Here is a 26,400-nt window from a genome sequence, read left to right as displayed (position 1 = left end):
TGGCCTGAGTTAGGCCAAAACGGTGCCAAACCGAGAACTGTTTCCTACTATGGCCTAATGTACAGGACGAGCAGTGAGTACTTACAGGTCATTTTCAATTGGTTACCATGGCTACAATTCAATTTCAGATGGGGTTGGCCTCCCATAGTACAGTAAAAAACAACAACAACAAAAACACAATAGGAACTGGACTTTCTAGCTAGCCTGATGTTTTATTTTTTATTTGACCTTTATTTAACCAGGAAGGTCCCATTGAGGTAAAAACCTCTTCTTCCAGGGAGTCCTGGCCAAGACGGCATTAAGACAGAGGAGGCACATGCATATTATGACATAAAAACAAATAAAAAAAGTACACGTAAGGATATAAGACATATCAGACATAGGGGCAAACAAAATAGACACTGGACAAGACTAACAAGTAAGACCATCAAGCACTAAACAGTAAGAACTAACAAACTAACAAAATCTGACATAAAACACACACACACACACACACACACAAAACCTCTGTAAAACTGAGTTTAAAAGCAGTGACACTCCTCTACTAAAGTTGTTTTTAAAAGATTTTTAAAACTCTCTATAGAGGGCACAGATGCCAAGCTTAAGGTGTTTTGGAGGTTATTCCAAACATGTGGGGCATATGAACTAAAAGAAGTCTTACCTAATTCAGTACGCACTGTAGGAATATTTAAGATAATTTTATTTCCTGACCTAGTGCCATAGGAACTGGTTTGGCGTGACACCAGACAGTTGATATATGATGGGAGTTTACCCACCAATGCCTTCACAATAAAAATGAGGAAATGGCTTGGATGTAGGGCTGGGAGATATGGAAAAAAAACAAGATCACGATGTGGATTACTTTATATCACGATAACGATATATCACGATATAGCACAATTACATACGTTTTCAGTTATTCACTTCATTTGCTCTTTATTTTTTCATGTCACAAAACAACCTTTCTTTAAAATGAATCTTTTTATTCTTATTTGTACAGTTAAATTAACTTATAATGTGTGTTGTGACAACATGAAATGCAATTAAATGATATTCAATTGTATAAAATCGATAAATTTACTATCACGATATAAACGATATAGGAGAAAGGTCACGATAGACACTTTTATATCACGATAACGATATATATCGTCATATTGCCCAGCCCTAGCCTGATGCCCTACAGCAGTGTTTCCCAACCTTTTTTGTCTTGCGTACCCCCTATGCCTCTTCGTTGTGCCATGAGTACCCCCTAATTCATGTTCTATATCGCTTTCTCTGTCCTGATGTGACTGCTCCATACATTTGTTATAATAATTAAACATTTCCAAGTACCCCCTGCAGTGTGCTCGCGTACCCCTAGTGGTACACGTACCCCTGGTTGGGAAACACTGCCCTACAGTGTAAACGCGGTTAATGCAGTATGTAACGCCACCTTCCTGTACAGATGTACCCATTAGTAACTCATACATCAACCTGTATTAAGCCATTCACCTTTTTTAAGAAGCCGAAATGGTAATGTATTTGTAAAGAATGCCACGAGTCTCAATCCACAGTGCATGTTTCAATTTGGTATGTGCTCAGTGCTACTCAGCTGTGTACTTTATTTTATTCTATCATGTTTTTACTATGTAACACATTTGTTTGTTATCTGATCCCTCATTCAACTCGACTCCCAGGAGTCAGAAGTCAGCTGAATGTCATTTGGCTATCTTTTTTGTTCGGTTGCAGAACACTTTCAGACACCCTCCAAGAAACATGCCTACGCTTTCTCTAAAGGCTGTCCATCGGCAGATGAAGAGAAGGATTGTAATAGCATCCGTGTTTTACGCAGTTTACGAAGTAGTTCTGTTATCATGTTTAGGTCATTTCCGTACAGACTTCACATGGTTTTTCACTTTTTTTTTTCATTTTCGAGACTGTTTGTATTAGATTTGTATTTATGTGTGTGTGTGTGTGTGTGTGTGTGTGTGTGTGTGTGTGTGTGTGTGTGTGTGTGTGTGTGTGTGTGTGTGTGTGTGTGTGTGTGTGTGTGTGTGTGTGTGTGTGTGTGTGTGTGTGTGTGTGTGTGTGTGTGTGTGTGTGTTTGTGCACACGTGTACGTTACTAGGCCGGTGACAAGCATTACCACCCCAGCTGTGCAAGATGCAGTCGGTGCAACCAGATGTTTACAGAGGGGGAGGAGATGTACCTGCAAGGTAATAATGCCTTCAAGAATTAGCTATATATTAGTTGTGATGAATTTAACAGAAACTATTACATTATCACATAATGGTTTCCTGCATACATTGGGGTAGTCCATATGCCTACTGGTAGGCAAGGATAAAGATGACGAGTTTCTTCACTGCTAATAAGGTAACACTTTATTTTAGGGATACACCTATTACCACTAATACATACAATGTACCTGTATAAGTAACTTATAAGGCATGTACAAAGCAAAATCAAACATTTGTTAGGCATGTATTCACAAATGTCTTGTTCATGCACAATAAGGGATTTATTACCAATTTAACCTTAGTTAGGACCTAGTAGGCCTTAGCATTAGCTTAGTACATGCCTAACAAGTTACTTATGCAGGCATTGACATTGTATGTATTAGTACTAATAGATGTATCCCTAAAATAAAGTGTTACCGCTAATAATAATGAACTGGAATGTGTTTCAGGATCAACGGTCTGGCACCCAAGCTGTAAGAACTCTACGCGAACAGAAGAGAGGCAGAGGGTAAGAGATTTGCCCCCGTTATGTCTCAAAACAGATGAACAGGGGTGTTAAAATATGTTGGTAAAGTGGGGCTGAGTCTACAGGGCCCCCATGTATCAGGGGACCCAACAATGAGTCATATTCTTTTTTTACATACAGTGTTAATATCTTATAAACAGCACAGGGGGTTGGGGCATAGACTATGGGTTGAGGCGTCCAGTGAACCTGTGTCCATAAGGCCCAGAATGTATTCCTATGGCCCTGCCGCTGATCCAGCTGATGCATTGGATTTGCCTTCTCTGATTGGCTAGATGTTTATGCTCTGGAGTGTGTCTGTAATCTGGAGTGTTGCTTTGGTTATACGTGACTTGCATTGTTGTTCAGATGTTGAGGGTTTTTTTTAACGCTGTGAAAGCCTTTAGGCTTCAGCAACACGATAGCTTTGTTTTTCTTTTGATCAAAGACTTGGCCTCTAAACTGGCTTTTTTTGGTCTAAGGAACAAGGGGTAGCCTACTAATGGCTAAATGTTAGGGTGCTTGAAAAGTCTAGTCTGCTGTTTGCTATGATTTGTCCCAAATCACCCGACAGTTTGGAAACTACATTATATCTTTCAAACTACATGAAAATGACCCAGCTTTGGGGGGTGGGTTGAGGAGTTAGAAGTTAGATTGGATGATTGCATACAGTCATCCATGCAGTCGTGTTTAAAGAAATTAATTTTGTTTTGCCGTCAGATTTTGGGTGGGCCTTTTTGGATGTTTTTTTTCTCTCTCATAGAGACAGTAGTTTGGACCAGAGGGCTGCTCACACATGGCAAACAGAGGCAAATATGAACACTAACATAGTTCCATTCGATCCTCATGTTTGACATTTGAATTAACTTCAATTTTATCATTAAAGGTGCACTGTGTAATAATTTTAGCAGTTTCTTTCCAGAATGCATGCTGCCCATTCACAAATGTTACATGTTTATTACCTTTTTCACAAATACATACCACCACCATCAAATTCTAAATATTTATTTCCCATGACTGGGAAAATTGAAATGTTCATACATGAAAAGGCGAATACTCTCTATTTGTCTGTCATTTTGAATTTCCAGAAATAGACATTTTACCTGCAAAACTTACTGTACTTTGGTTTTACCAGTAAACTAGTTTATTCAGTAAATTCTCATGGAAAGGTCAAATTTTGCAATAGGCAGCAGTATTTCAATCAGCAGCATAGTTGCAATACCTACGCTGGCCACCATCATGCACAGTGCACTTTTAAGATCAACATAATTCTCTATTATCTTTTGTACTTACTAATGTTTGCCAAGACATACACTGTGTGTGGGTTAGCAGCTGTTCCAGTAGACGTCAAAATAAGCCCAAAAGCATCTTACAAAGTAGCAAGGGAAAGGTTTGCCTCTGCTTGCCATCTCTGTTGCGTGCCAGTCAACAACCCCACCTCTTCCTTCCTCCTCTACAGCTGTTTCTTCCGTCCCTATCCCTCCTTCACAAAACAGAAAGGCAGGTACTGTATTTAGCTGTATCAGTCGTATGGGGGTCTCACCTCACCTGACCATGTGCTGCCACCTGCTGGCGGTCAGCAGCATAACACTGCCTACGTCTTTAATCTCTCCCATGTTGTCTGGACTGGACTTGTGGTTGCATTACCATCCGTCAGATTCATTCAATCATTGGGTGGTTTTCTGAAACCATTACTGTGTGTGTGTGTGTGTGTGTGTGTGTGTGTGTGTGTGTGTGCGTGTGCGTGTGTGGACCATGTCGACGCCATCCATGCCCATGTCAGCATGTGTGATCCTCACTGCAGTTGACTGCTTAAATTGTTCAGTCACTCTCATTCCTCTTCAGCATCGGTGGTCTGCGTCCATCTCTGCGTGTGTATGTACTAGATGCGTATGTGCGCTAAGATATCATGCACAGATACTGTCTGTGTGTATGTTTATGTGTACGTCTTGTTATGTCATACTATGTGTATGTGCACTCCGATACGTCCTGCGTCTCGTCTCCATAATCAGCCATTAACAGCTTCGACCCTGCAGGTGTTAGTCACTGGGCTTTGTGCAGTCTGTGTGGCGTAAGGCACCAGTGGCTATGTGCAGCATTCATCGAGGACTGCCATTACCGTTTCAACTTTGCACACGTTCATCAGAGGAGTGGGAGGAATCAAGTCGCCTGGGGTGGGTGGGGTTGGACTAGGTATCGACCAATGAATGACCAGCAGCAAAAGCCTCATTCATTTTGCATGTGGCCAGACAAATGGTGCCATTGGGGATGTGGAGAATGCGGTTTGCATACTGTATGGCGGCCAGCGCTCATCTGAACTGTCCCATCTGCACAGAGAGTTGCTGAAAATTAGTGATCCATAGGTTGAGGCTCTGCTCCTAAAAACAAGTGGGAACTACGTATGTGCAATGTGTGATCATTATGTTTTCTGATGGTTTGTGCTTAGCTAACAGGCTATGTTGTTTTGCCACTCTCACCACTAGGTAAAATGAATTTCAAGACTGTAAAACCCAAACATAGTTGGATCGTTAGACTACTTTATCTCAGTAGTATCCCTTTTTGAAGGTACCTTTGTTACAACAATCAATAAATTACATCCTGAAACTTACAACAGTAGCCTATCTGCTCAGCAAATAAACAGCAACGTATACTAATGTATGGGTCATGTTTAGAAGTATAATTCTTCTATATTTCAAAGTGTCTGTAGACAGCAGTCCGAAAAACAAATACCTCAGGCATTATTGGAAAATTGCAATACCAGTGCCTTCATCTGAAGTGGTTGGACTGCCACCTTTCCCCGGTTTTACCTATTTGTGCTGTTTTTTTAATGGTCTGTCCCAGAGAAAGAATCTATTTTCCCGTTACACTGAATGGAGGACACCATTGCTTCCAAGCAAAAAGGTTGATTATATTATCAGTTTCGAAATGCCCATGTTTTTTTTGTCAGAGCTTGCAACCCTAGTTGGAGTGTGATGCTTTTTGTTAATCTAGGATCTTTGCAATCTTGCCACTGTGGGTGATGACGTATAACAGGTAACAGATGCTTGCGGAGATGGCCTCTCTTTGCCTCGTGTTTTTAATTCCCCATGAGCCTGACACCCCTGATGAAGCCAATGGTTGGATCCACAATGGCCGATTAGCCAATAAAAATGACCACCTTTATTGTTGGTCGTACAAACCAATAAAGTAAATGGTTGTCAAGGTTTTGATTCGTTCAAAACCTGATAGTTATAAGAGTTTAAGGGCATAAGGATAAGGATCCCTTTTTTCTCAAATATCTCAGTCGGTGCATTGCCTATGACTTTCGACATGGAGGTTCTTATAAATTAACTCCTTTGCAAAGAGCCTATATGTAATGACCAAGTGTAAACCGGCCTGCTGGCTACGAGGATACAGTCCTGGTAGTCATAAGGGCTGTAAGGCAGCTGTAAGGCAACTATAACCTTTTAAAAGAACTGGTCTTGAAGATATCAATCTGTAAACAGTCACAGCACCTTACATTATGACTGGCTGTTTGAATGAACACACCTACAGTACACAGTACTGTAGACAGAAGATGTCTTCTCCATGTGTGGATCCATACCATACCTGTGTGCACTGCTAGTTAGGAAGGACACCGCACATGCTGGGAGGGGAGCATCCATGACAGTTCCGTTGTGCCATCTATCAGTGACTGTCATGAGATGACACATGTGCATGTGAGTGGCGTCCTAACTGATCTCAGGTCAGTGCCCTGGAGGCTTTTTGTGGCACAGAGGGGTGTTGTCAGCTAGACTGGCTGTCACGACTGCAAGTGTCTTTGAGACTTTAGTCTGGCCAGGAAAATCATCTGGAATCTTTTCTTTGTGGGAGATACACAGGAGGGGTGTCTAGCTTATGTTCATGGAATGCCTTCGTATGTTACTGGTTGGAGCGCCAATTGATTAGACTGCCCATTCCTTCACTTGCCTGTTACTGTAACTGAACTGGTGCGGCTTTGCCTTAAAGATGCCCCATCGAGCCCTTGTAAATTCTCTTAATTGGTTGGTTCCCTTTTTCTTTGGAATTGGAAATATTGTAGATGGTTTGCCTGCCCAGACTTAAATCTCGAAGACATTTGCAGTTATGATAGCCAGGCTACTTTGTCGGCCGGGAGAAGCGTTTTCTTGTTGGGGATGTGCTCCGTCAGGGAGCGAGCGAATGTTTTGGTCTGGTGGGTGTCCTAATCTCTCTCCCCTTCCCTTCCCCTCTACAGCCGACACGCTCGTCCTCCGAGAGTATTTGTTCCCGACCTGCTTCAAGCCTACCGAGCTCACCGGGTCACACCATCTATGTGAGTATAGCCACCAAGTTCTTTTTTTTACACCCCTCACGACCAGAGGTGACAATCTCCGGGGTCAGAAGGTAGACCACATGACTCCACTGGGTATATGGCAAACATCTTCTATTAGAGTAATCTCCGCCCACCCTATGCAAAGGAGAGTGCTCAAGTTTGGTCTCCTAAGGGGGCGTTGTCCCCTCCTTCTTCTTGTCTTTCTGTGGCATTTGGTGACGACTTGAATGAGATGTACAATACCGCCATCTACAGTGCCAAAGAACTCCATTCATTCTCAACCGTAAGACTCCAAAGGTCTCCTAACCAAAGGTCTCCTAAAGGGGCGTTCACCTGACATCACATGGATCCAGGAAATGCACAGGCTTGAAGTATCTTACTCTAACAGAAGATGTTTGGTATATGGTTTACATAGTTTTTCATTTAGAATGATTTGTGTTGTGAGGAGGGGTAAGATGCTAAGCAGCCAACCACATGAGCTTATTTTTTGACCGACAGCAGTTTCCAACAGTCAGAGGTTGAACAATGCGCAGCCAGGTATTGTTTACAAACGGTAAACCCATGTACAATATACCTGCCTTCAGTGCTTGTTACAATCAGCTGTTTCTGAATACCCCCATTAATCCTGTCCAGTTTACCCAAGGAGTTTACAGTAGTTGTGCTGTAAGCAAACTGGACTTTTTGTTGGAGCTTGAAAATTGCAAGCTAAGCTCACCGATCTGAAGCTCCAAGAAAAAGAAAAAAACGCTCAATTCCTTTCAACAACTCTCTTTAGGATTAGGATCGGCTGATTCAGAGCTGCGTGGATCAAAATTGTGGCATATGGGTTTCACTTTTAAAGTCCCAAGGTTGACACCTCTGGCCCAGACCCCTTGACCTTTTAGTACTCTCTCAGCTGACGCCCTGATCTCTTCCCGACTAAATGCCAATGTGAAATACTCTCTTGTTCACCACATACGTACTCCACTTTCGACAGACTGACTCCGCAGGTAACATTAGAAAACAGCTTTACTGTTCTCAAGCTAGGTGTTATAAATGGCATCACTTTAATATCGCTGCGTAGAATGCTAGAATGTTAGAGGGGTTCTTTTGGTGAAATTGTGAGATTAGTGTGCTGGCCATAGGAGAGAGATGCAAGCAGTAGAACGTGTTTTGCTTACGCATGCTTGCAACATGCCATAGGTAATTGGTTAAATGGTACTACATCATCATGCAAAGCTTCTGCTTTAGCTGCAATTACAAAATGTGTGTGTGTGTGTGTGTGTATGTGTGTGTGTGTTTTCTCGTGTGCGTGCATGTTTTAAAGTGACCAATGACCACCGATTGACTTAAAGAGTTTATGAAACGAAAACAAAGTAAAGGAATTTGACCATTTCCAGGACAGATTCTGAAAGTTCTAAGCCTTGTGAATAAAATGGGATATTGTCTGGGTGATATTTTGTCCTAAAAGTCATGTTAAAACGTTCCCAAAAAGTGTTTTTTTGGTGACATGCAAATTTTATGCAAATGATATGCGTGACATAGAAGGGGTGAGTTCACCTCATTCCACCTTGTTCAGATCAATGGCGGCTAGTACCAAAACAAAGCGCAGTGTGTTGCTGGAGAGCCGAACGGTGCCAGCTGTAAAAATGGCTACTTGACAGAAGGAATATCTTTGCACAAGTTCCCTTCTGTGAAGAATGATGGAACTGTGGCCAACAAGGAGAAGGCTAAATCAAGCTAGGGCTCTGTGGATCCAATGCGCGGTTTTGAAGCAAGCTTGTGGTCACTGTTGTGCTCGGCACATTTCCACCCCTTGTGCTTCATCACAAATGTGGAGGTCGCGGGCATGGTTGGACTGAAGAGAATGCTATTGCCTCAAGCAGTTCCAACAATTGACATCGCCGGCGTGCAGACTGAAACTGCCCCTGTTTTACCTTGTCCATCTGCTTTGTATGTTGTTTTCAGGAAAGGGTAATGCACATTACATGCCAAACCGTTGCGAATGCTCTCGGAATATGCACTTTTTGTTGATTGCCATTCAACTGGTCAATATATTGGTTTTGGGAGGATATCCGCGCATCAGCGTGGTGCTCTCGGTCGAGGACAGCCAACTCACAGACTGGGCTACTCAGGGCTTTTTCTGAACGGGGAAATAGGGGCGCTCCACCCTCATACCTCCGTGGGTGCACCCTCATACTTTTATTTTTATATTATATATATTTGAGCGCCCCTAATTAATTTCTCATTCATGGGGGGGAACACCCCCCTTCACCCCCTGTAACCTGCCATGATGCTCCCTGATGCCAAAAAAATCCTAGAAAAAGTCCTGCTACTGCATAGCGTAGGCCTACTTTGAAGCGTTGATTGTTTGTTTTTAGTATTGTGGTGCATGTGTGGCTGACGTTTGGACACACCTCGTCCTCAGAGTCAGACTGAGGGACACGCAACGCCTGTGACTTTGAGCACAAAAAATAATAATAATGATAAACGCTAAAAATATGCTGAGGACTCAGGCTATATAGGGTGTTTTTCCAACAGCCTAATACCTCCGTTTTTTCTCTAGTTGATGATATTTTTGCATGTAGCCTACATGCATTTCAATCACACTATATCGCGCAATTAAATCCCCCCATTTGTCAACAAATACACACGCCATGTCATCTTTGGGTCATGGCAAAGCATCCTTAGCAACCGTAACCATAAACATAAGAACTGTCAGGCTATGTCAACAATCGTCACTTCGCCTGTCAGACATGTCACTTTCTGCAGATGTATCAGTGCCTCTGAAATAGATTTGTGCTGCTGTTTTTTTTTTCCCATGAGGTTGGATGTGTGGTTTTTCGACACACTGATGTTTGTATCAGAATTTTGGTTCCTTTATAAGATGTGGGTCCATCAAATGTGTGTTGTTTTCTCACATCGCCATACTAGCAAACCAGGGACTCTCCTCTTTGATGTCACAGCCCAGCTCATTAGTCACACCAAATTTCACAGAATTCACACTTTGAGTTGCCATTTTCACAAGTTCCTCCAGGATGATTGGGCTCAAAGTCTCATCGATGCTATCAGAAAAAACAAGGCTTTAATGGGAATGACCGTTTGTTTTCGTTTCATAAACACTTTAAACTGTATAAATCTAGAACAGTGCTCATTACTTATTTGCAATCAGGGAAACCCACCTCTCGCTACCATATGTTAACACTTTCCCCAGCAACCCTTAACCCCTGCCATAGTGGCTTTTACTTGTTCATGCTGTCAACACTGTGCTAGTGTGTATTCTGCATCCTTGTGAGTGTGTACTGTATGTGTGTGTGTGTCTTCTTCCCCCCTCGCTTGTAGGCAAAAGTAGACAATGAGATCCTGGATTACCGGGACCTAGCAGCCATTCCTAAAGTCAAAGCCATTTATGACATTGAGCGCCCAGATCTCATTAACTATGAACCCACTTACACCACCAACCTGGAAGAGAGTCAGGAGGGCCTGGAGAGCGTGGGAGAGGTAACACACCCCTTACTGTCTGTGTCTGTGTGGGTGTGTGTGAGTATGTGTGCGTGTCTGTGCTTGTGCGTGTGGTCAGGCACACGTGATTGTCTCTGTATGTGTGTGTGTGTGTGTGTGTGTGTGTGTGTGTGTGTGTGTGTGTGTGTGTGTGTGTGTGTGTGTGTGTGTGTGTGTGTGTGTGTGTGCGTGCATGTGGTCGCACGCATCCATGACTCTGTTAGTTATAGAAATACAGTAGCCTGTTGTATAGCCTACTGTATATTGTTAGAGATCTACATACATACTGTGCTGTAGTATGTGCAGTATTTGAAGAGTGCTCTTTGGGTGTGGAGGCCTGTGTTACACCTGTGTCCTTTGTGTTCACAGCTACAGTCCTCCAGAAGGGATCGCTCCCCCATGCCTGACGACTTAAGAGTAAGTCACACCAAGACAACCATCACTGCCTGTTCACCCTATAAACCCAGTTAAAGAAACACTACATAGTTATTTCAACCTTAACATGAGCAGGCCTTGACTCTGGAATGTGGGCAACCAAATAAGAAAAAAAGAAAACATACTTGGTGTTGCTTTAAATGTCTTTGCTACTGTGTGGAACTACAGCACAATGTGAATTTGAATCTCAGTAGTTATTCTTTCATATACTGCATTCTATAAATATGTGGAGTGGTGACTACATCTAACAAATGTTTTTTTTTCTATCTCCAGTCATCCAGAACGATGTCCCCCACACCGTCTGCAGAGGTGAGTGGACCACACCTTGCATAGTATGGCAGTTGATAGATTCCAGAGGTAAAAGTAAAAGTAAAATTAGCTTTTTTGTTAGCCGGTGCAAAATATGTGTCTTGCAGATCAATGGCCCTCTTGGAATTACGTACATACAGTTGTGTCACACACACACACTTATTATTGTTTTGGATTAATGCAAAAAGAAAGATTTGGTATACAAATATCATACTACAGTCATTTACGGAGAAAAACAGGAAGACACTCCAGCGTGTTGTGAACACAGCGAAGAAGATCATTGGAGTACCACTCCCCTCCCTGCAGGACATTTACACCGCACGCCTCACCCGAAAAGCACTGATGATCATCAAAGACACAAGCCACCCTGCACACAAACTGTTCAGCCTCCTGCCCTCTGGAAAGAGGTACAGGCGCCTCCGTTCCCGTACCACCAGGCTTACAAGCAGCACGATGCATCAAGCAATCAAGATACTGAACACTCAACCCACTCTCCCTTCACTGTCAGCCTCTAGCCAGCCAGGCCACTGACAACGCTCCCCCCCCTCATCCCCACCACCATATCTGCGACTGAACACTCCACCTGCACTACTACATCTGTGACTGAACTTTCAACCTGCACTAACTCAAAACATACACATGCACACACACACACACACACACACACACACACACACACACACACACACACACACACACACACACACACACACACACACACACACACAAACACACACACACACACACACACACACACACACACACACACACACAAGCACACTGCACTTTCTGCACTAAACCCAAACATACACACACTGACACACAACTCATACTCACACACATACACACACACACACACACACACACATACATACACAGGTACACACACACAGACGCACACCGCACTTTCTACCTGCACTAAACACACACCCACACACACACACACACACACACACACACACACACACACACACACACACACACACACACACACACACACACACACACACACACACACACACACACACGCACACAAAACACATACAAACACACACACACACATACTGCTGCTGGTGTATTTAAATAAAAAACCTTTTTTAATTATTTATTTCTTCAAATGCTACTATTACTATGTCAGAACGCTATAAAGGACTTTTAGGAAAAAGAACAACAAAATACCTCCTCTTAATGTATGTTCTCTACAAGTCTTCTGTTGTCCAGTCTTGCACTTTAAATGTCTGTATGAGCAATGTCTACGTCCATACTGTCTATGTCCATGTATGAGTACTGTCTATGTCTATACTGTCTATGTCCTTACCTAGATTAGTCTATGTCTGCATGGGAGAGCAAGAAACGCAATTTCAAATTCTTTGTATGACCAGTGCATGTAAAGAAATTGACAATAAACTTGACTTGACTTGACTTGACTTGATTTAGCTTTGTGAGCAAGACACCCATCCCATCAGGAATCATAACCAGACTCTCGCTCTTTCTCTCTCTCTGTCTGTCTGTCTGTCTGTCTCTCTCTCTCTCTCTCTCTCTCTCTCTCTCTCCCAGAGTTATTATGACCTGAGGGAGCGTATCATCCAGAGGTCCACTAGTCAGGGCTCCATCGGTTCTCCAGTCTTCAACCGCCACTGCTACACGCCAACACTGTTGCGCTCGCCGCAACATTTCCATCGACCTGGTAAGTCCCCACACCCATTCACAGCTGACTTTGATTAAGAACACTTTGGAAATGAGAAGAACTGAAGGAGCACATTCTAGTGATATTCGTCCATTTGGCAAAGACTATGGTCTTGTAGAAGTGCAGTGGTTCATATTAGTGTGGATGGCCTCAACTGATTAACCCAATCTGAAAACTTAAAAAAAAACAAGCTAACAAAAAAAATCCAATAACAAAATAATTTTGGATTGCCTTTTCTGCTTCTATGTGGATAGCCTCCATCTTAAATAATTTTTTTGTACGTGGAACACCAAGCAGAGCGGCATAGCACTACAACAACTCTTGTTGTGAAAGTTGTGACACTATCTGCCTCCTACCCATCCTGCCTGAAGACCTTCTCTTCCTGCCATCTACTTCCTTCATCACCCCGCCTGCCCCACCCCTTCCCATTAACCCCGCCCTGCCCATCCTATCCCATTGGAGGAGGCACTGAGGCCTCCAGTGGCCGCAGCTCCCCTCTCTCCTACCAGTCAGACAGCCGCCCGGCCACCCCACCTCTGACCCCTTTGACCCCTAAGCACTTCCACCTGCCAGGTAGGAGCTGCAGTGCCTGTGGATGTCAGAGCTGAGGATAGAACAGTAGCAGTACATTCCATTACCATAACTCCCATCCTTGACCTGTGCTGGTGGCCTCGCACTTTGCTGATGCCCCTATGTCCGTGGAGAAAACAACAGAATTCCTCCACTGTCAGCTTAGCCACAACAACTCCTGGGGGAATTTCCCTCCAGTCAACATCACGATTGCAAATGAGAAAATGACCTTTGAATTGTGCTTTTGTGAGATATTGAATTAATCCTCTATTGTCAAAGACGTCTTGTGACGTCATAACGAGGCCAAAAGCACAAGGTAGGACGGGGAGAATGGAAAGAACCCTAGATGTCGCCTTGACTAACACTAGACACAGTTGGAACAAATGCGTCTACCTTGGTGACAGCAGCCATCTTGGTACAGATGGTAACATGGCTGGAGTTACACATTTCTAATAATGGATCACGTATCCTATTGTTCCACTGCGTGAGAATTTATCCTGTTGGTGGTGGTAATACTCTGTAAATACTGTTTTCTGAGTTTTCTGATACTTTGAAAAGGCAACCACTGCTGAGATGGCAGCAGGCGACATCTAGTGGCCCATATCTATGAGAGCTGACGCTTTGCAGTTGTTAGTTTGAAGTGTGTGTAGGCAGAGGCACCTCATCTCACCTCCTGTGTCACACTTCACCTCAGCTTGGAACCCTCCACTTTCCTTACCATTGTTCACTACTCTATACTCTTCTAAACTACTCTACAGTATCCACTCTATCTGTCTATCTATCTGTCTATCTGTCTATCTATCTATCTATCTATCTATCTATCTATCTATCTATCTATCTATCTATCTATCTATCTATCTATCTATCTATCTATCTATCTATCTATCTATCTATCTATCTATCTATCTATCTATCTATCTATCTATCTATCGGTTTCATTCACTCCCAGATGACCTCCGCAGCCTTGTAGATGCTTTACTAGAAGCTGCATTGGTCTGTTTCCAGTGAAACGTCAGCAACTCTCATACACACAGAATGTTGCTCTGTGTAGAACAGCACACCTTAGGTGTATTGTGAGCCTACGGTGTTTGTCATGGGTGTTCAGCTACTTCTTGCATGGAATGGAGGCTTGTTTCCTCTCCGTTCCCTCCATTTCCCTACACACCTAACACCTCACACACACACACACACACACACACACACACACACACACACACACACACACACACACACACACACACACACACACACACACACACACACACACACACACGTACACACACGCACGCGCGCGCACACACACACACACTCACGCGCACACACACAAACACACACACACACACACACACACACACAGGTGTTTGCGCACACTGCTGTTTTAGTTTTTAGTGTCCCGGTAGTCACCTCACTGTACAGTACGGTTTGAGCACAGAGAGCACTCAGCACGTTAGCTTTTGCCAAAATGCACACGCTCTGGCGCTGCTGCAAGCAAGAAATCTGCTGTGCTGGTTCCCTGCCTTGCGATGCAGATGGTGATGATGATGATGAGGAGTAGGAGGAGGAAGAGGGAGATCTTAGCGTGTTCTCCTCCACAGCCCTCTTACCTGCACAGGGCACTCCACGGATAGCACGTTGGCGCTCCTGTTTCACCTCCACCATGTTTTTATCTGTGTGTTGAATCACTTTGCCTCTACTACAGTATGTGCACTGTGCGCTCATATGATGGTTTGTGCATCCATATACTTATATCTGTTGTTTCAGTGCCTCAGTTGACCATGGCTGGTACAATTCATTATAACATCTTGAAGTGCATCGTTATCTATGACTGTAGCATGATCATAACCCCTGACAGCTTTGATGTTCTGCATTTTCTCTTCTAGATCAGGGGATCAATATTTACAGGAAACCTCCCATCTACAAACAACACGGTACAGTTACTTCCTGTAAACATGCTCTCATTGCCATGGTTACAAGCAGCAAAATATTAGTGGTGATATGTAGTATTTATTTACATTGTATAATAGAAGTGTTCAGTTTGGGGTTGTACTGTATGTAAGTTGTAGGAGTGTTGTGAATTCCAGCATGTCCCCCGGTTTGATGCATTTACTTACACGTAACTTACTTAAAGGGGCCATATTCTAATACTCTCTTCTTCAACAAATAAGTTAAAGTATTTTGGCTATTTTGTATAAACATGCTCCGCTACCTCTTTCTACAAAGTCACATGACGACTAACTACTTACTGTAAATGGATTACACCACAGACATTACGTAACAAAACTGAAAATTGAAACAAATGTCTGCACGTGCACCCTTTTTGTTTATTTTAATTGCCAAATTTTCTGAAAATAATTTTGAATGCTATGGCTCCTTTATGTAACAAGCACTGTGTATGCGTACTGACTGACATTCCTAACAACAACAAAAAAATGTTTCATTTGTTAAATTGTGATAAAAATATGAAACGACATACAATTTTGAAATTGTATGTCATTGCTTTGTTCCGTTTTAATAGACCCTTTACAGTGTGGACATTGCTTTACAATCATAACACTTTTCAACAACACTCTGCTCTGCCTTAAAAGAGTCAATTTAATGTTTTTAATAATAATGTTCCCAAAATCCTTCAAGTGGTTTCACTAGATTGGATTACACTAGATTGCATTAAACTTTATTGTCATTGCACATGCATGTATAAATACAGATTGAAACAATGCAGTGCTATGAACTTGTAAGAGAGTGAGAACCACTTGTGAATTTGACTTGTAACCACTCAAGTAAGACAGGTAGAGTCAGCTGTCTCACAATAGTTTGGATGAGAGAAAATGTACTTGCAACCAGGTGGGGAACTCAAAAAGAAAACTCCATAGTGTTGCTTTAATCCCAGGGCTGTCCACTAAAGATATGCTGCAAGCTTTACGTAAGAGGACAAATTGATATTTATAGTCAATAGGTATGACTGATGGTATACTGTATCTTGAACAAAGCACAAAAAGTGTCTTGTTATTTTTGTGGCATGTTCATTGTATCATCAAACATTTGTCATGCATCATTTTTGCATTTTTTTCTGTTTCTTTTCTTTCCTTTGCTACACTAATTACAAATTTGTCATTTAAACATCAACAATACCTTTGCGTAAGTATTAATTGAAGTCCTGTTATTTATCTGTTAAATAGGTACACCAAAGTACAACACAAAGTTCACATTCCAATGTAGTGGTATTCCTAGCTCTGTTTCAGCACCCAAACCAGTATCATTAGCATATATCCATGCCTTAGTAATAACAGTTAAACCTAATTTAGTAATTTTAGGTATAATGTCCTAAAAAATGTGTTAACATATATTGTTCATTTCTAGAATTATTCAAAATAGTAGTTACAAATCTGTAGAACAGCATTTGTCTTGTTAAAGCCATTGCAACAAAAATAGGTAGTACAAGCTAATTTTCCATCTTACTAAACATACAGTTACGTAAATGACAAAATGGTCAGTTGAGACCAAGGCTGAGAAAAGGTGTGAATTATTTCCCCCCCGAAGTGAGACATGATAAAGGTGGACATCTTTTTTACCTGCCAGTTGCTTATTAGCTAACAAGCTAACTGCTCTGCATGATGCTGCGAGTTGGCACTTCAGTTTGGAATGCGCAGCATTCGTAGCTTGTTCAATGCATGCTAGCCAACTACCCTTAACGGATCCCACTAATATACTTACAATACTTTCTACATCGATTATTAACCATGGCTAACACTTGACCACAGTAGTATGTTAATAGGGTTGCAATATTGTACCAGAATCAGGAACAGTTACTGAGCAATCAATAAAATGGGGATACGTTACAATGTTGCCATTTGAATCTGAATGAACCCCACTCTCTGGCGGTTATACAACTAATCTGAGTCATCCTCAGTAAGCTGAAGATCTTGCTAGTGTAATCTGAAGGGGTTGAGTGGAAACATTGGCCTTAGAAGCACTCCCATGTGTTAGTAGACCACATGTCAAGGTTAAGCGGGGGCAGTGGCTACGGTACACTGCAAGTCTCATGGCTCCATGGCGCTCCCCTGTGGTATTTTGCACACCCGTAGATTCAGAGGTCTTTGCAACCCAAAGCAAGTCTGCTGACGACATCATCAAATGGGCTAAGTTCCCCTCCGCCTTGGCTCCCACCCTGGACGACACCGGTACAATAGCCAAAGACCCCGCAGAGCACTGGCCATGGCCGGCGCCCCCTGCTGCTGCCATAGGTATGCTGCTGACGCTATAGCTCTAGACCAGCCTGTGTGACTGCCTCGTTCTTCCCTACCTAGCAGCCCAGGGCTCTGTGCTGCTGTTTCTGCTCCTACTTCTGTAATGTCCTCTAGCATCTCCTGAGATCTAGATGTGGTAACTGTACTAAGAGCTGTCACATACAGCAACAGTGGTAGGCTGACTGTAACAACAGTTAAATCCACAGCCAAGCTAAGCAAGAAAGTCTAGAATTGGCCATGAACTACCAGTAGATTCAGATGTAACCTATCCTAACATTTAATTTGGTCAAGAACTGCATCTAGACCTAGACCAAGAATTTACGTCTAGAAGCAGGCAGAGAGTAGGCCAAAAGCCGATCTGGATCTGAAATTGGACAAAAAGTAGCAAGAAAATCAGCTGAACAATCTGAGGATTGACAAAAATCTAGGCCTTGAACTGGCCATGGATTGAATACCCTTGAATAAAATTTGAGACCATGCGCTTCATCTAGATCCAACCAAGATTTACTGTTTTGTAGATCTAGCAGTCCCTCTCAACACTGTAAAGTAGCTTCTGTGAATACATTCAACCATGGGTAACCATGGGTAACCATGGGTATTCATTTACAACAAGTATTTTGTTACAGTATTTCTCAATTGGTTTTGTACATTTTTCTCAACAGAATAATCATTCTCAAAACGTCTTGTTCAATTGTGACTTCCTGCTGTTATCTGTGCACATGGTAAAATACTTTTCTCATAGTTTTCAGCATTTAGCAAATGCTTTCGTCACCATGCAGATGGTTGTGTACAATTCTCAGCTTTTTCGTTCATTATCAATTGCTTTTGTCATATCACTCAAAAAGCATTGTCACTGAATACACAAAACTATCTCAAACCCCAAAACATTTAGGTACATAGTTTAAGTGTTGACATGCAAAATGATTTACCAAGCTGCCATAATGTGTTAAGCACTGTATAATTTCCATTGGATTTTTGTCTATAAATGTGATCTGAATTGGTAAATTGCGCGCAGGTAAATATTGACTCTCTCTAATCAAAAGCAGTAGAAGGGAAAGAGAAAATGATACAATGACTAACCATTCTGCTGGCACTGACGTGTTCATTGACACAAAAACTTGGTTTTGAAAGATAAACTACGGGTTTTGAGTAAGAGACGCGGTTATGCAGGTCATCCGCGGTGTTTTGCCATTTGTTAAAACTGTTTTGAGAATGAATATTATGTTTTGCAAATTGCGAGAGAGATTCGAGAAATGTACAAAACCAATTGAGAAAAACTGTAATATAAAGGCATTTTACAGTGTTGGCTGTCTACCCCTAATAACCTACCGTATATTCAGATGCATCTATTCAGATGCATTTGAATATAGTGTTCTGAATATGCTATAGGCTATCGCCAATGGCTAGACATAGCATTACGTATACAGAATTCTACATGTACGTGTAGATCACTCAAAATAGAGACCTTAACCGATCTTTTCTGTTTTGCCCTTCCCACAACATTTTAGCATAAAAACAGCCTGTAGTTGTTGACTTTAAACCCTTTCTGTCTCTTTGGTGCATTTGTCCTCATGTTATATGTATGTTCCATTTGTTTATGTACATCTTCGTTATTGTGTGTTTCATTCCACTGTTGCTTTATTCACCATTGACATTATTCTATAGTAGTGTCTTCAGTATATGTATACATGTTATGGACAAAAGCCTTAGTTTTGCTTATGACCGTATGGATGGGAGCGTTTTTGCTTTTCATTCTGACATCTCTGTGTCAGATGGTAATGGTTGCCGTGTGTCTCAGGCTCAGAAGGAAGGCGGAGGTCGAGAGAGGAGGAAGAGGAAGAACTTCAAAAACGCAGACAGATACAGGAAGAGCAACTGACCAGGGTAAGAAGTAAGAATAGTCACGCATGCACGCAAGCAAGCACGCACAAACACACACACACAGTGTCACACACACTCACACACTAGGAGTCATAAAGGTGGGGGAACATGTTCTGGCTGTTCCGGCGACAAATTAACCCCTGGTTATACCATTGTAATACCGTTGTAATACTGTTGTAAAATGTCGTGTAAAATGATGTGGAGAAAGCAAGAAACTGTTGTTGCTGTTTTCCAGTTTGTGTTGTAGTTCACTGTAATGCAATGTCCTTTGTCCAGACTGGACGCATATCATGGCAAAGTAAAAATGAAATTGTGTAAAAAAAAAGAAAAGAAAAGGTATACCGTTGTAATAAATGGGCCGCAACACTAGTGTGGATCTCTGTGTATGTGAACTGTATTTACTGTACTATACGTTTCTGTACATCACATGTATATCGTAACTCCAGTGCGCCACCTGGTGGCATGACATTCCATTACAAAATGGGCTATAGAAATAAACTTACCTTGCTTGCCTTGTCTCGTGTGTGTGTGTGTGTGTGTGTGTGTGTGTGTGTGTGTGTGTGTGTGTGTGTGTGTGTGTGTGTGTGTGTGTGTGTGTGTGTGTGTGTGTGCGTGCATGCGTGCGTGCATGTTGGTGTGTGTGTTGCCTCTGGCTTCACAGATCCAGTCGGGGCTGGGGAAGATGATCCTGAAGGAGGAGAAGGAGAATGAGATGAAGCGTGCACGCAGCCTCTCTGCCCAGCGCTATGAGCCCCACAAGGGCAGCTGCAACTCCGGTAAACACCCCCCCTCAGCTCCTCATAGCATCATAGCACAGCACCAACAGTCATCACTTCATCAAAATTACACTATATGTACATATACTAACCCCAACTCCGATGAAGTTGGGACGTTTGGTAAACAGTGAATAAAATCAAAATGCTATCATTTTCAAAACACTCAATCTATTCATTAGATGGAGAATAGTGAAAAGACAACATATTAAGTGTTAAAACCGAGAAAATATATTGTTTTGGGGGACATATGTACTCATTTCTAATTTGAGAAATCCAACACGTCTCAAAAGAGTTGGGACGGGGACAATAAATGGCAGCAAATGTCGAGGAAGACTAAAAAAAAAACAAAATACAACACTTAACAGTTAAATACATTAACCGATGAGATGATTTTATATAAAAAACAGTGTTAATTCCTATCTTGGACATGATTTCACCAGCTTAAATGGTGGGTGTATTCCTTGTCATGTTTTGCAATGTTTTCCTTTCTGTAGTGCTTACAGTGTGACAGGTCTTGACCAAAAACCCACCATTTTATCACATGCTGGTCCTTATGATGGAGCCAAACTGTTAAAACATAGTAGAGAATGCAATTTGACCTTAATATGTGGCAGTAATCGAAGATCTCCCTTCAAAATATAATGCATGAGTGGCTTTTCATGCTGTTTAAAACCCATTTATACCATTCAGCACTGTATTTAACTCTACAGATGAGTAAGAACATCTTAACCAATGCACTACTGCATCTGCATGCCATCATGGAGGCTGACTTTTGAAGCTAGCACTAACACAAGTTGGATGGTCCATTTTCACTGTAGCACAGGATGTGCAATGCTCTATTATTGTCAAAAAGAATGGACTTCTACAACTTCTGCTGACTTCTGTAAGCAAAGGACAGTTTCCCATGTCTTCTGGGTCTATTTCAAGTCAGCTCAGGTGCTTAGGAGAATGTTAAACCCCTGTGTCATTTTCATGCATTAAGCATTCTTAATATGGTCAATTTTCAATAGCTCTAGCACTCCAGGAATTAGAGTGAGACTACAGCCAATATATATTTCATGATGTCATGAACCTATACAATGATTTTATTAACAAAAATATGTCTTATATACACTCAATCGTGGTAAATCAAAGGGAATTCAAAAATGTATGTAATAACTATGGTAATTATTCCCTTTGCATCTTTAATTCTGAGTGACTCAGCCTCTCTGTGATGATCTTATACCTGGACACCTATATTGTCCGTCAGTACAATTCATTTTGAAATGTTCTTCTTTGTTGTTTTATCATATTTGGATGTTTACTAAATTTCACTGATCCCCGTCCCAACTCTTTTGAGACGTGTTGGATTTATCAAATTAGAAATGAGTACATATGTCCCCCAAAACAATATTTTTTCTCGGTTTTAACACTTAATATGCTGTCTTTTCACTATTCTCCATCTAATGAATAGATTGAATGTTTTGAAAATGATAGCATTTTGATTTTATTCACTGTTTACCAAACGTCCCAACTTCATCGGAGTTGGGGTTTGTAGGTAGGCTATGTAGGCTAATATGTACACATAGTTCGCTATCATCTTCATCTTCATCTTAGTTACACAACGTATACAGTGCAGTATACTAGCTGCAACTCCGGTAAATTCCCCCCATCAGCTCCTCATCATTGCACGCCATCAACAATCATCATTTCCTCAAAATTGTACACAATGTATACCATGTAATATGCACATCCTGTACAGCAGGGCTATTCAAATGGAGGCCCTGGGGCCAGATGCGGCCCACAAGGGCCCCTACAAGGTCTGACCAAAATGAAAACAAAAAGGCCTAGATGTGTGTGTGGTATCTGTGTGCATAATTTGCAATCACCAACACTTCAGGTTGGGGATATCTGTGCATCCACAGGAGAGTACAATATTACCTAAAACAGGCTGATAAATAGACCATCATAAGGCTACTAAGAAATAGAGAAGCGAAGAGAATATCTGTTCTCTATTTGCTTGTCTCGCACTGTAACCTCGGACACCATGCTGCTCGTGGTGTCCGGCACCTTTTCTGGAAGGAATTTGAAAAACTGGCCCTCGGTGACTTTTAATTGAATATTCCTGCTGTACAGTATACTAGCTGCCAGTCTGGTTAACACAACCCATCAGCTCCTCATTATAGTACGCCATCAATGACCATCTTTTCAAAATATATACAGTCCAATACTGCACAGTATATGCATTGGTAAATTGCATGCATAGCTATTAGGATAATAAAATAGAATAGTACCGTAAATTATAAATCACTTTAAAATAATGTAATTATATTATAATATAATAGTTATATCATCACGTACTATATTATGTTATTGTATCATATATAGGCCTATATATTGAAGAAAGGTGTTGCATGTTTTTCAGTGTAATCCTGTCATCATATTATAATATAATAATGATATCATTACATAATCACGTAATATCGTATTATATAATATAGTATCATATGATATATATTCAAGAAAGATGTGTAGTCCTGTGATCATGGTCTGTGCTTCTCTCCTTATAGATCTAAACTCCCCATCCAAAACTGGATCGCTGCCAGGATATGGCCGTAACGGACTCCATCGGGTGAGCTGGACTTGAGCTGCATTGCCTTTCCCATAACTATGTGCATAGCATTCAGTAATGGATTTGACTTTACAGAAGAATTTACAGTTTTATGTTTCGTCTTGCAGCCTCAGTCCACCGATTTCACACATTATAACAGCTACAGGGATGTAAGCGGCACCAGAGGTTAGTAATATGCAACCCCTTTGCTGGTGTTTTTCATATGAAAATAGACTTGTTTTTTATATGGTTGCATTAAACGTCTACATCAACTAACTACTTTTTTCATCGTCTTTTCCTACAGAGTTTCAGGTGAGTCATGTGAAAATCATTCATAAGCATGAGCATGTGGTCCCTCACAGTTCTGTAATGTAATTTCCACTTAAAGCATGACACTGAAAAAATACAGTTTGCAATGGAGTTGTGGTGCATGTTCCCCACTTGAAAATAAGCACTTTCATTACATCATTCAAAGTAGATAGAAATTATGAGCTACTGTGTATGTATATACTATATACAGTAGTGTGTGAATGTAGGCTGTGTGTATCGTTCATGGTCTGATGGCCCCGAAGTATAAATACCTGTACATGAAAGCTGTACGCTGTACCTATCTGCATTTTCCCATAGCTTTTGCAGGACGGCCATACTCCTGTGTCAAGGATGGACAGGGGAGTGTCAATGCCTAATATGTTGGAGCCAAAAGCAAGTACCTCCAAGTTATATTTCTCCTCATACAAAACCTGTGAACATTTTATCATGGCACAATGATACCATAATGGCTTATAGTATAGTAATAAAATAATTGGCCGTCAATCTTGTGGAATATGTTCAAAAACAACCAGTACACTGCGCTATCTCACCTCAGTTGCACCACAATACCTGGGAGGATTGTTTCTTGAAACTTTTCCATTTCGTGATAATTTGAAAAGTTGATGGTAGACACAATACAGGACTCATGGAAATGTATGCACGGTCCTTTCCAAAGCCCCTCACATCAGTCCCCTCACTCTCACGCTTCATTCACTGCTTGGATCTCACATTTCCCTAAAAAAAACCCACAAGAAATCTGACACTGTTTGATGTGTGTGCTGTACTACAACAACTACCGTGAGTCGAATAATACAATAGACATTAACCCATGTTATTGTGTTCCCTCTCCAAGGTTTATCCGTATGAAACGCTCATCATTAGCAGCAGAGGGCGCTCTCGCCTGCCACGAGATGTGGACAGAACACGGCTTGAGGTCAGACCTATGACTCTGGATTTTTCACTGGTTCATTCACTTTGGCAGATTAGCAAGGCACTTGTCTATGTTGTCATGGTGTATAAATCACCTGAAATTTTGACCTTGCACCCTCTCTATCTACATCCTTTTCTTTGTTTAGCTCTCTTTTTCATTTCTTTTTATTAAATTATTTCTGCCTTCCTCCACAGCGCTATCTGGCTCCAGAGGCGTTTGCTGACCTCTTTGGGATGGAGATACAGGAGTTTGACCGCTTGCCGTTGTGGAAACGCAACGACATGAAGAAGAAAGCCAGGCTCTTCTGAGACGCCGTCATGTCCCCCATACACTACACTCATGTTTAAACCTCATCATGCCAATCATCGCTCATGTAAAATAGCCATTAGCCATGCCACTCGCTACAGTAGCCTACCTTGTGTTGCTATCTTCAATGACCATTTCAAGAAGATAAGAAGAAAACAAAATGTCTTAAACCGTTTGGCTTCCAGAATGTATCACCATTAAAAAATAAAACAAAACAAAACAAACAAAAAAAGATTTTGAAAGGTATAAAGGAAAAAAAAATATTTTGACTAATGTTGGAGAGAATGCAATGACAATGTTATTTTTTAAAGCACACTATTTTTTGTCGTCTTCAGAATGGAATTGCTTCATGCTTTATGTTTCTGCGTGGTGTTGTTTCTTTTTTTCTTTGCTCTTGCTATCTTTGTGAAACTCTTTTTTTTGTGGAATGTTTAGCTGAAGGAAGACTGCAATGCGTATCCTGGCAACAAGATGCTGGTGTGTGTTTACATAGAGAGAGGTGGAAGCAAGGGGCCGTTTGCGATTCCCCTACTCCCCCCACTTAATTAATGCCGAAACCTGTGATTCTTGGTTTTTATTTTATTTTGCATAAAGGGGCAAGCTAGTCCAGAAAATGCTGTCTCTTCTCCTAGATGTCTATCCCCAGGTTTGAGGGTTTTGCATCTCAACGGCAAAAAATGTAGTTCCAACGCCTTACGTATCCACAAAGGAAAGTAAACACTTACCTACTTATTCCTCACACCCTTTGTTTTTTGGGTCCGTCTGAGAAATAGAGTTAGTTGAGTCACCAAGTTTTTTATGTTGGTCAACAGCCTGCGAAGCTTTTATTTGATATGTCTCACAGCTATGGTCACCTTTACACAAATGACACCGACCTTTAACCCAAAGATATTGCCCCCCCCCCCCTCCATGTTAAACACCCAGGTCACTGCTCTTTTTGCAGGTTTTTGGTGCAACTGCACACTTAATCTCAGTAGCATTAGCCTTTCTCCAACGAGTTCATGAATGCATACCAAAAAAAGACAGCGCAAAATAATTTTAAAAAAGAAAAAGAAATAATTATTGTTGGAAATATTAGTATCTGACTTTTTTAATCAATGAAACCCACACTGCCATTTGTTGTACTGTACTTCTGAGATATGGTCACTATGTTGAGTGAGCTCCTTAGCTACACCAAAGGCATGGCTGCAGATCCCCAAACACACATACACACACGCACACGCGCACACACACACGCACACACACACACACACACACACACACACACACACACACACACACACGCGCACACACACACACACACACACACACGCACACATACATACACACACACGCACACATACTTACGCACACGCGCACACATACATAGGCACACGCACACCCACACATACACACCACATACAGTATACCGTACAATACAGTACAGTATCTCAGAGCACATTGTGCTCTGTGTCTCTTTCTGTCTCCCCCCCTCTATCTCTGTCCATCTCTCTCTCTCTCTCTCTCTGTCTCTCTCTCTCTCTGTGTCTCTCTCTCTCTCTCTCTCTCTCTCTGTCTCTCTCTGTCTTTCTCTCTTTCTCTCTCTCTCTCTCTCTCTCTCTCTCTCTCTCTTTCTGTCTCACACACACACACACACACGCTATAGGCTTGAGCTCCTCCTCCTCCTCCTCCTCCTCCTCCTCCTTCTCCTTCTCCTCCTCCCCTCGCTCACCTGTGCGGTTCCAAGTGCTCAGCATAATCAGCCAAGCTCCACAGCCACGTCGCACCGCACTGTGAGGCCGAGCAGAGGAGAGCAGAGCAGAGCAGGGCGGACCACAGGGACTCCATAGCGTAGGACCAAATTAGCACA

At 41.8% G+C, this 26,400-nt stretch overlaps 1 protein-coding gene across 1 annotated transcript in view; it reads left to right on the top strand.

Annotated features, from left to right (window-relative positions):
• The window catches only part of ablim1a (actin binding LIM protein 1a), a 66,994-nt gene extending 41,259 nt beyond the window's left edge, over positions 1–25,735 (top strand). Inside the window, exons 7-23 of the mRNA XM_063190870.1 lie at positions 2,111–2,198; positions 2,669–2,727; positions 6,956–7,033; positions 10,355–10,513; positions 10,883–10,930; positions 11,222–11,257; positions 12,815–12,944; positions 15,395–15,442; positions 17,597–17,755; positions 19,557–19,642; positions 20,301–20,415; positions 22,965–23,026; positions 23,134–23,191; positions 23,310–23,317; positions 23,633–23,707; positions 24,168–24,248; positions 24,440–25,735. Coding sequence (XP_063046940.1) covers positions 2,111–2,198; positions 2,669–2,727; positions 6,956–7,033; positions 10,355–10,513; positions 10,883–10,930; positions 11,222–11,257; positions 12,815–12,944; positions 15,395–15,442; positions 17,597–17,755; positions 19,557–19,642; positions 20,301–20,415; positions 22,965–23,026; positions 23,134–23,191; positions 23,310–23,317; positions 23,633–23,707; positions 24,168–24,248; positions 24,440–24,553 — 1,404 coding nt within the window. The 3' untranslated portion in view covers positions 24,554–25,735. The remainder of the gene's footprint in view (positions 1–2,110; positions 2,199–2,668; positions 2,728–6,955; positions 7,034–10,354; positions 10,514–10,882; positions 10,931–11,221; positions 11,258–12,814; positions 12,945–15,394; positions 15,443–17,596; positions 17,756–19,556; positions 19,643–20,300; positions 20,416–22,964; positions 23,027–23,133; positions 23,192–23,309; positions 23,318–23,632; positions 23,708–24,167; positions 24,249–24,439) is intronic.
• Positions 25,736–26,400: the final 665 nt, after the last annotated feature.

This window comes from Engraulis encrasicolus, chromosome 24 (assembly GCF_034702125.1).
Source record: "Engraulis encrasicolus isolate BLACKSEA-1 chromosome 24, IST_EnEncr_1.0, whole genome shotgun sequence".
Classification (NCBI taxonomy): Eukaryota; Metazoa; Chordata; class Actinopteri; order Clupeiformes; family Engraulidae; genus Engraulis; species Engraulis encrasicolus.
Note: the sequence above shows the minus strand (reverse complement) of the source record. Positions and strands in the feature narration are given on the sequence as shown.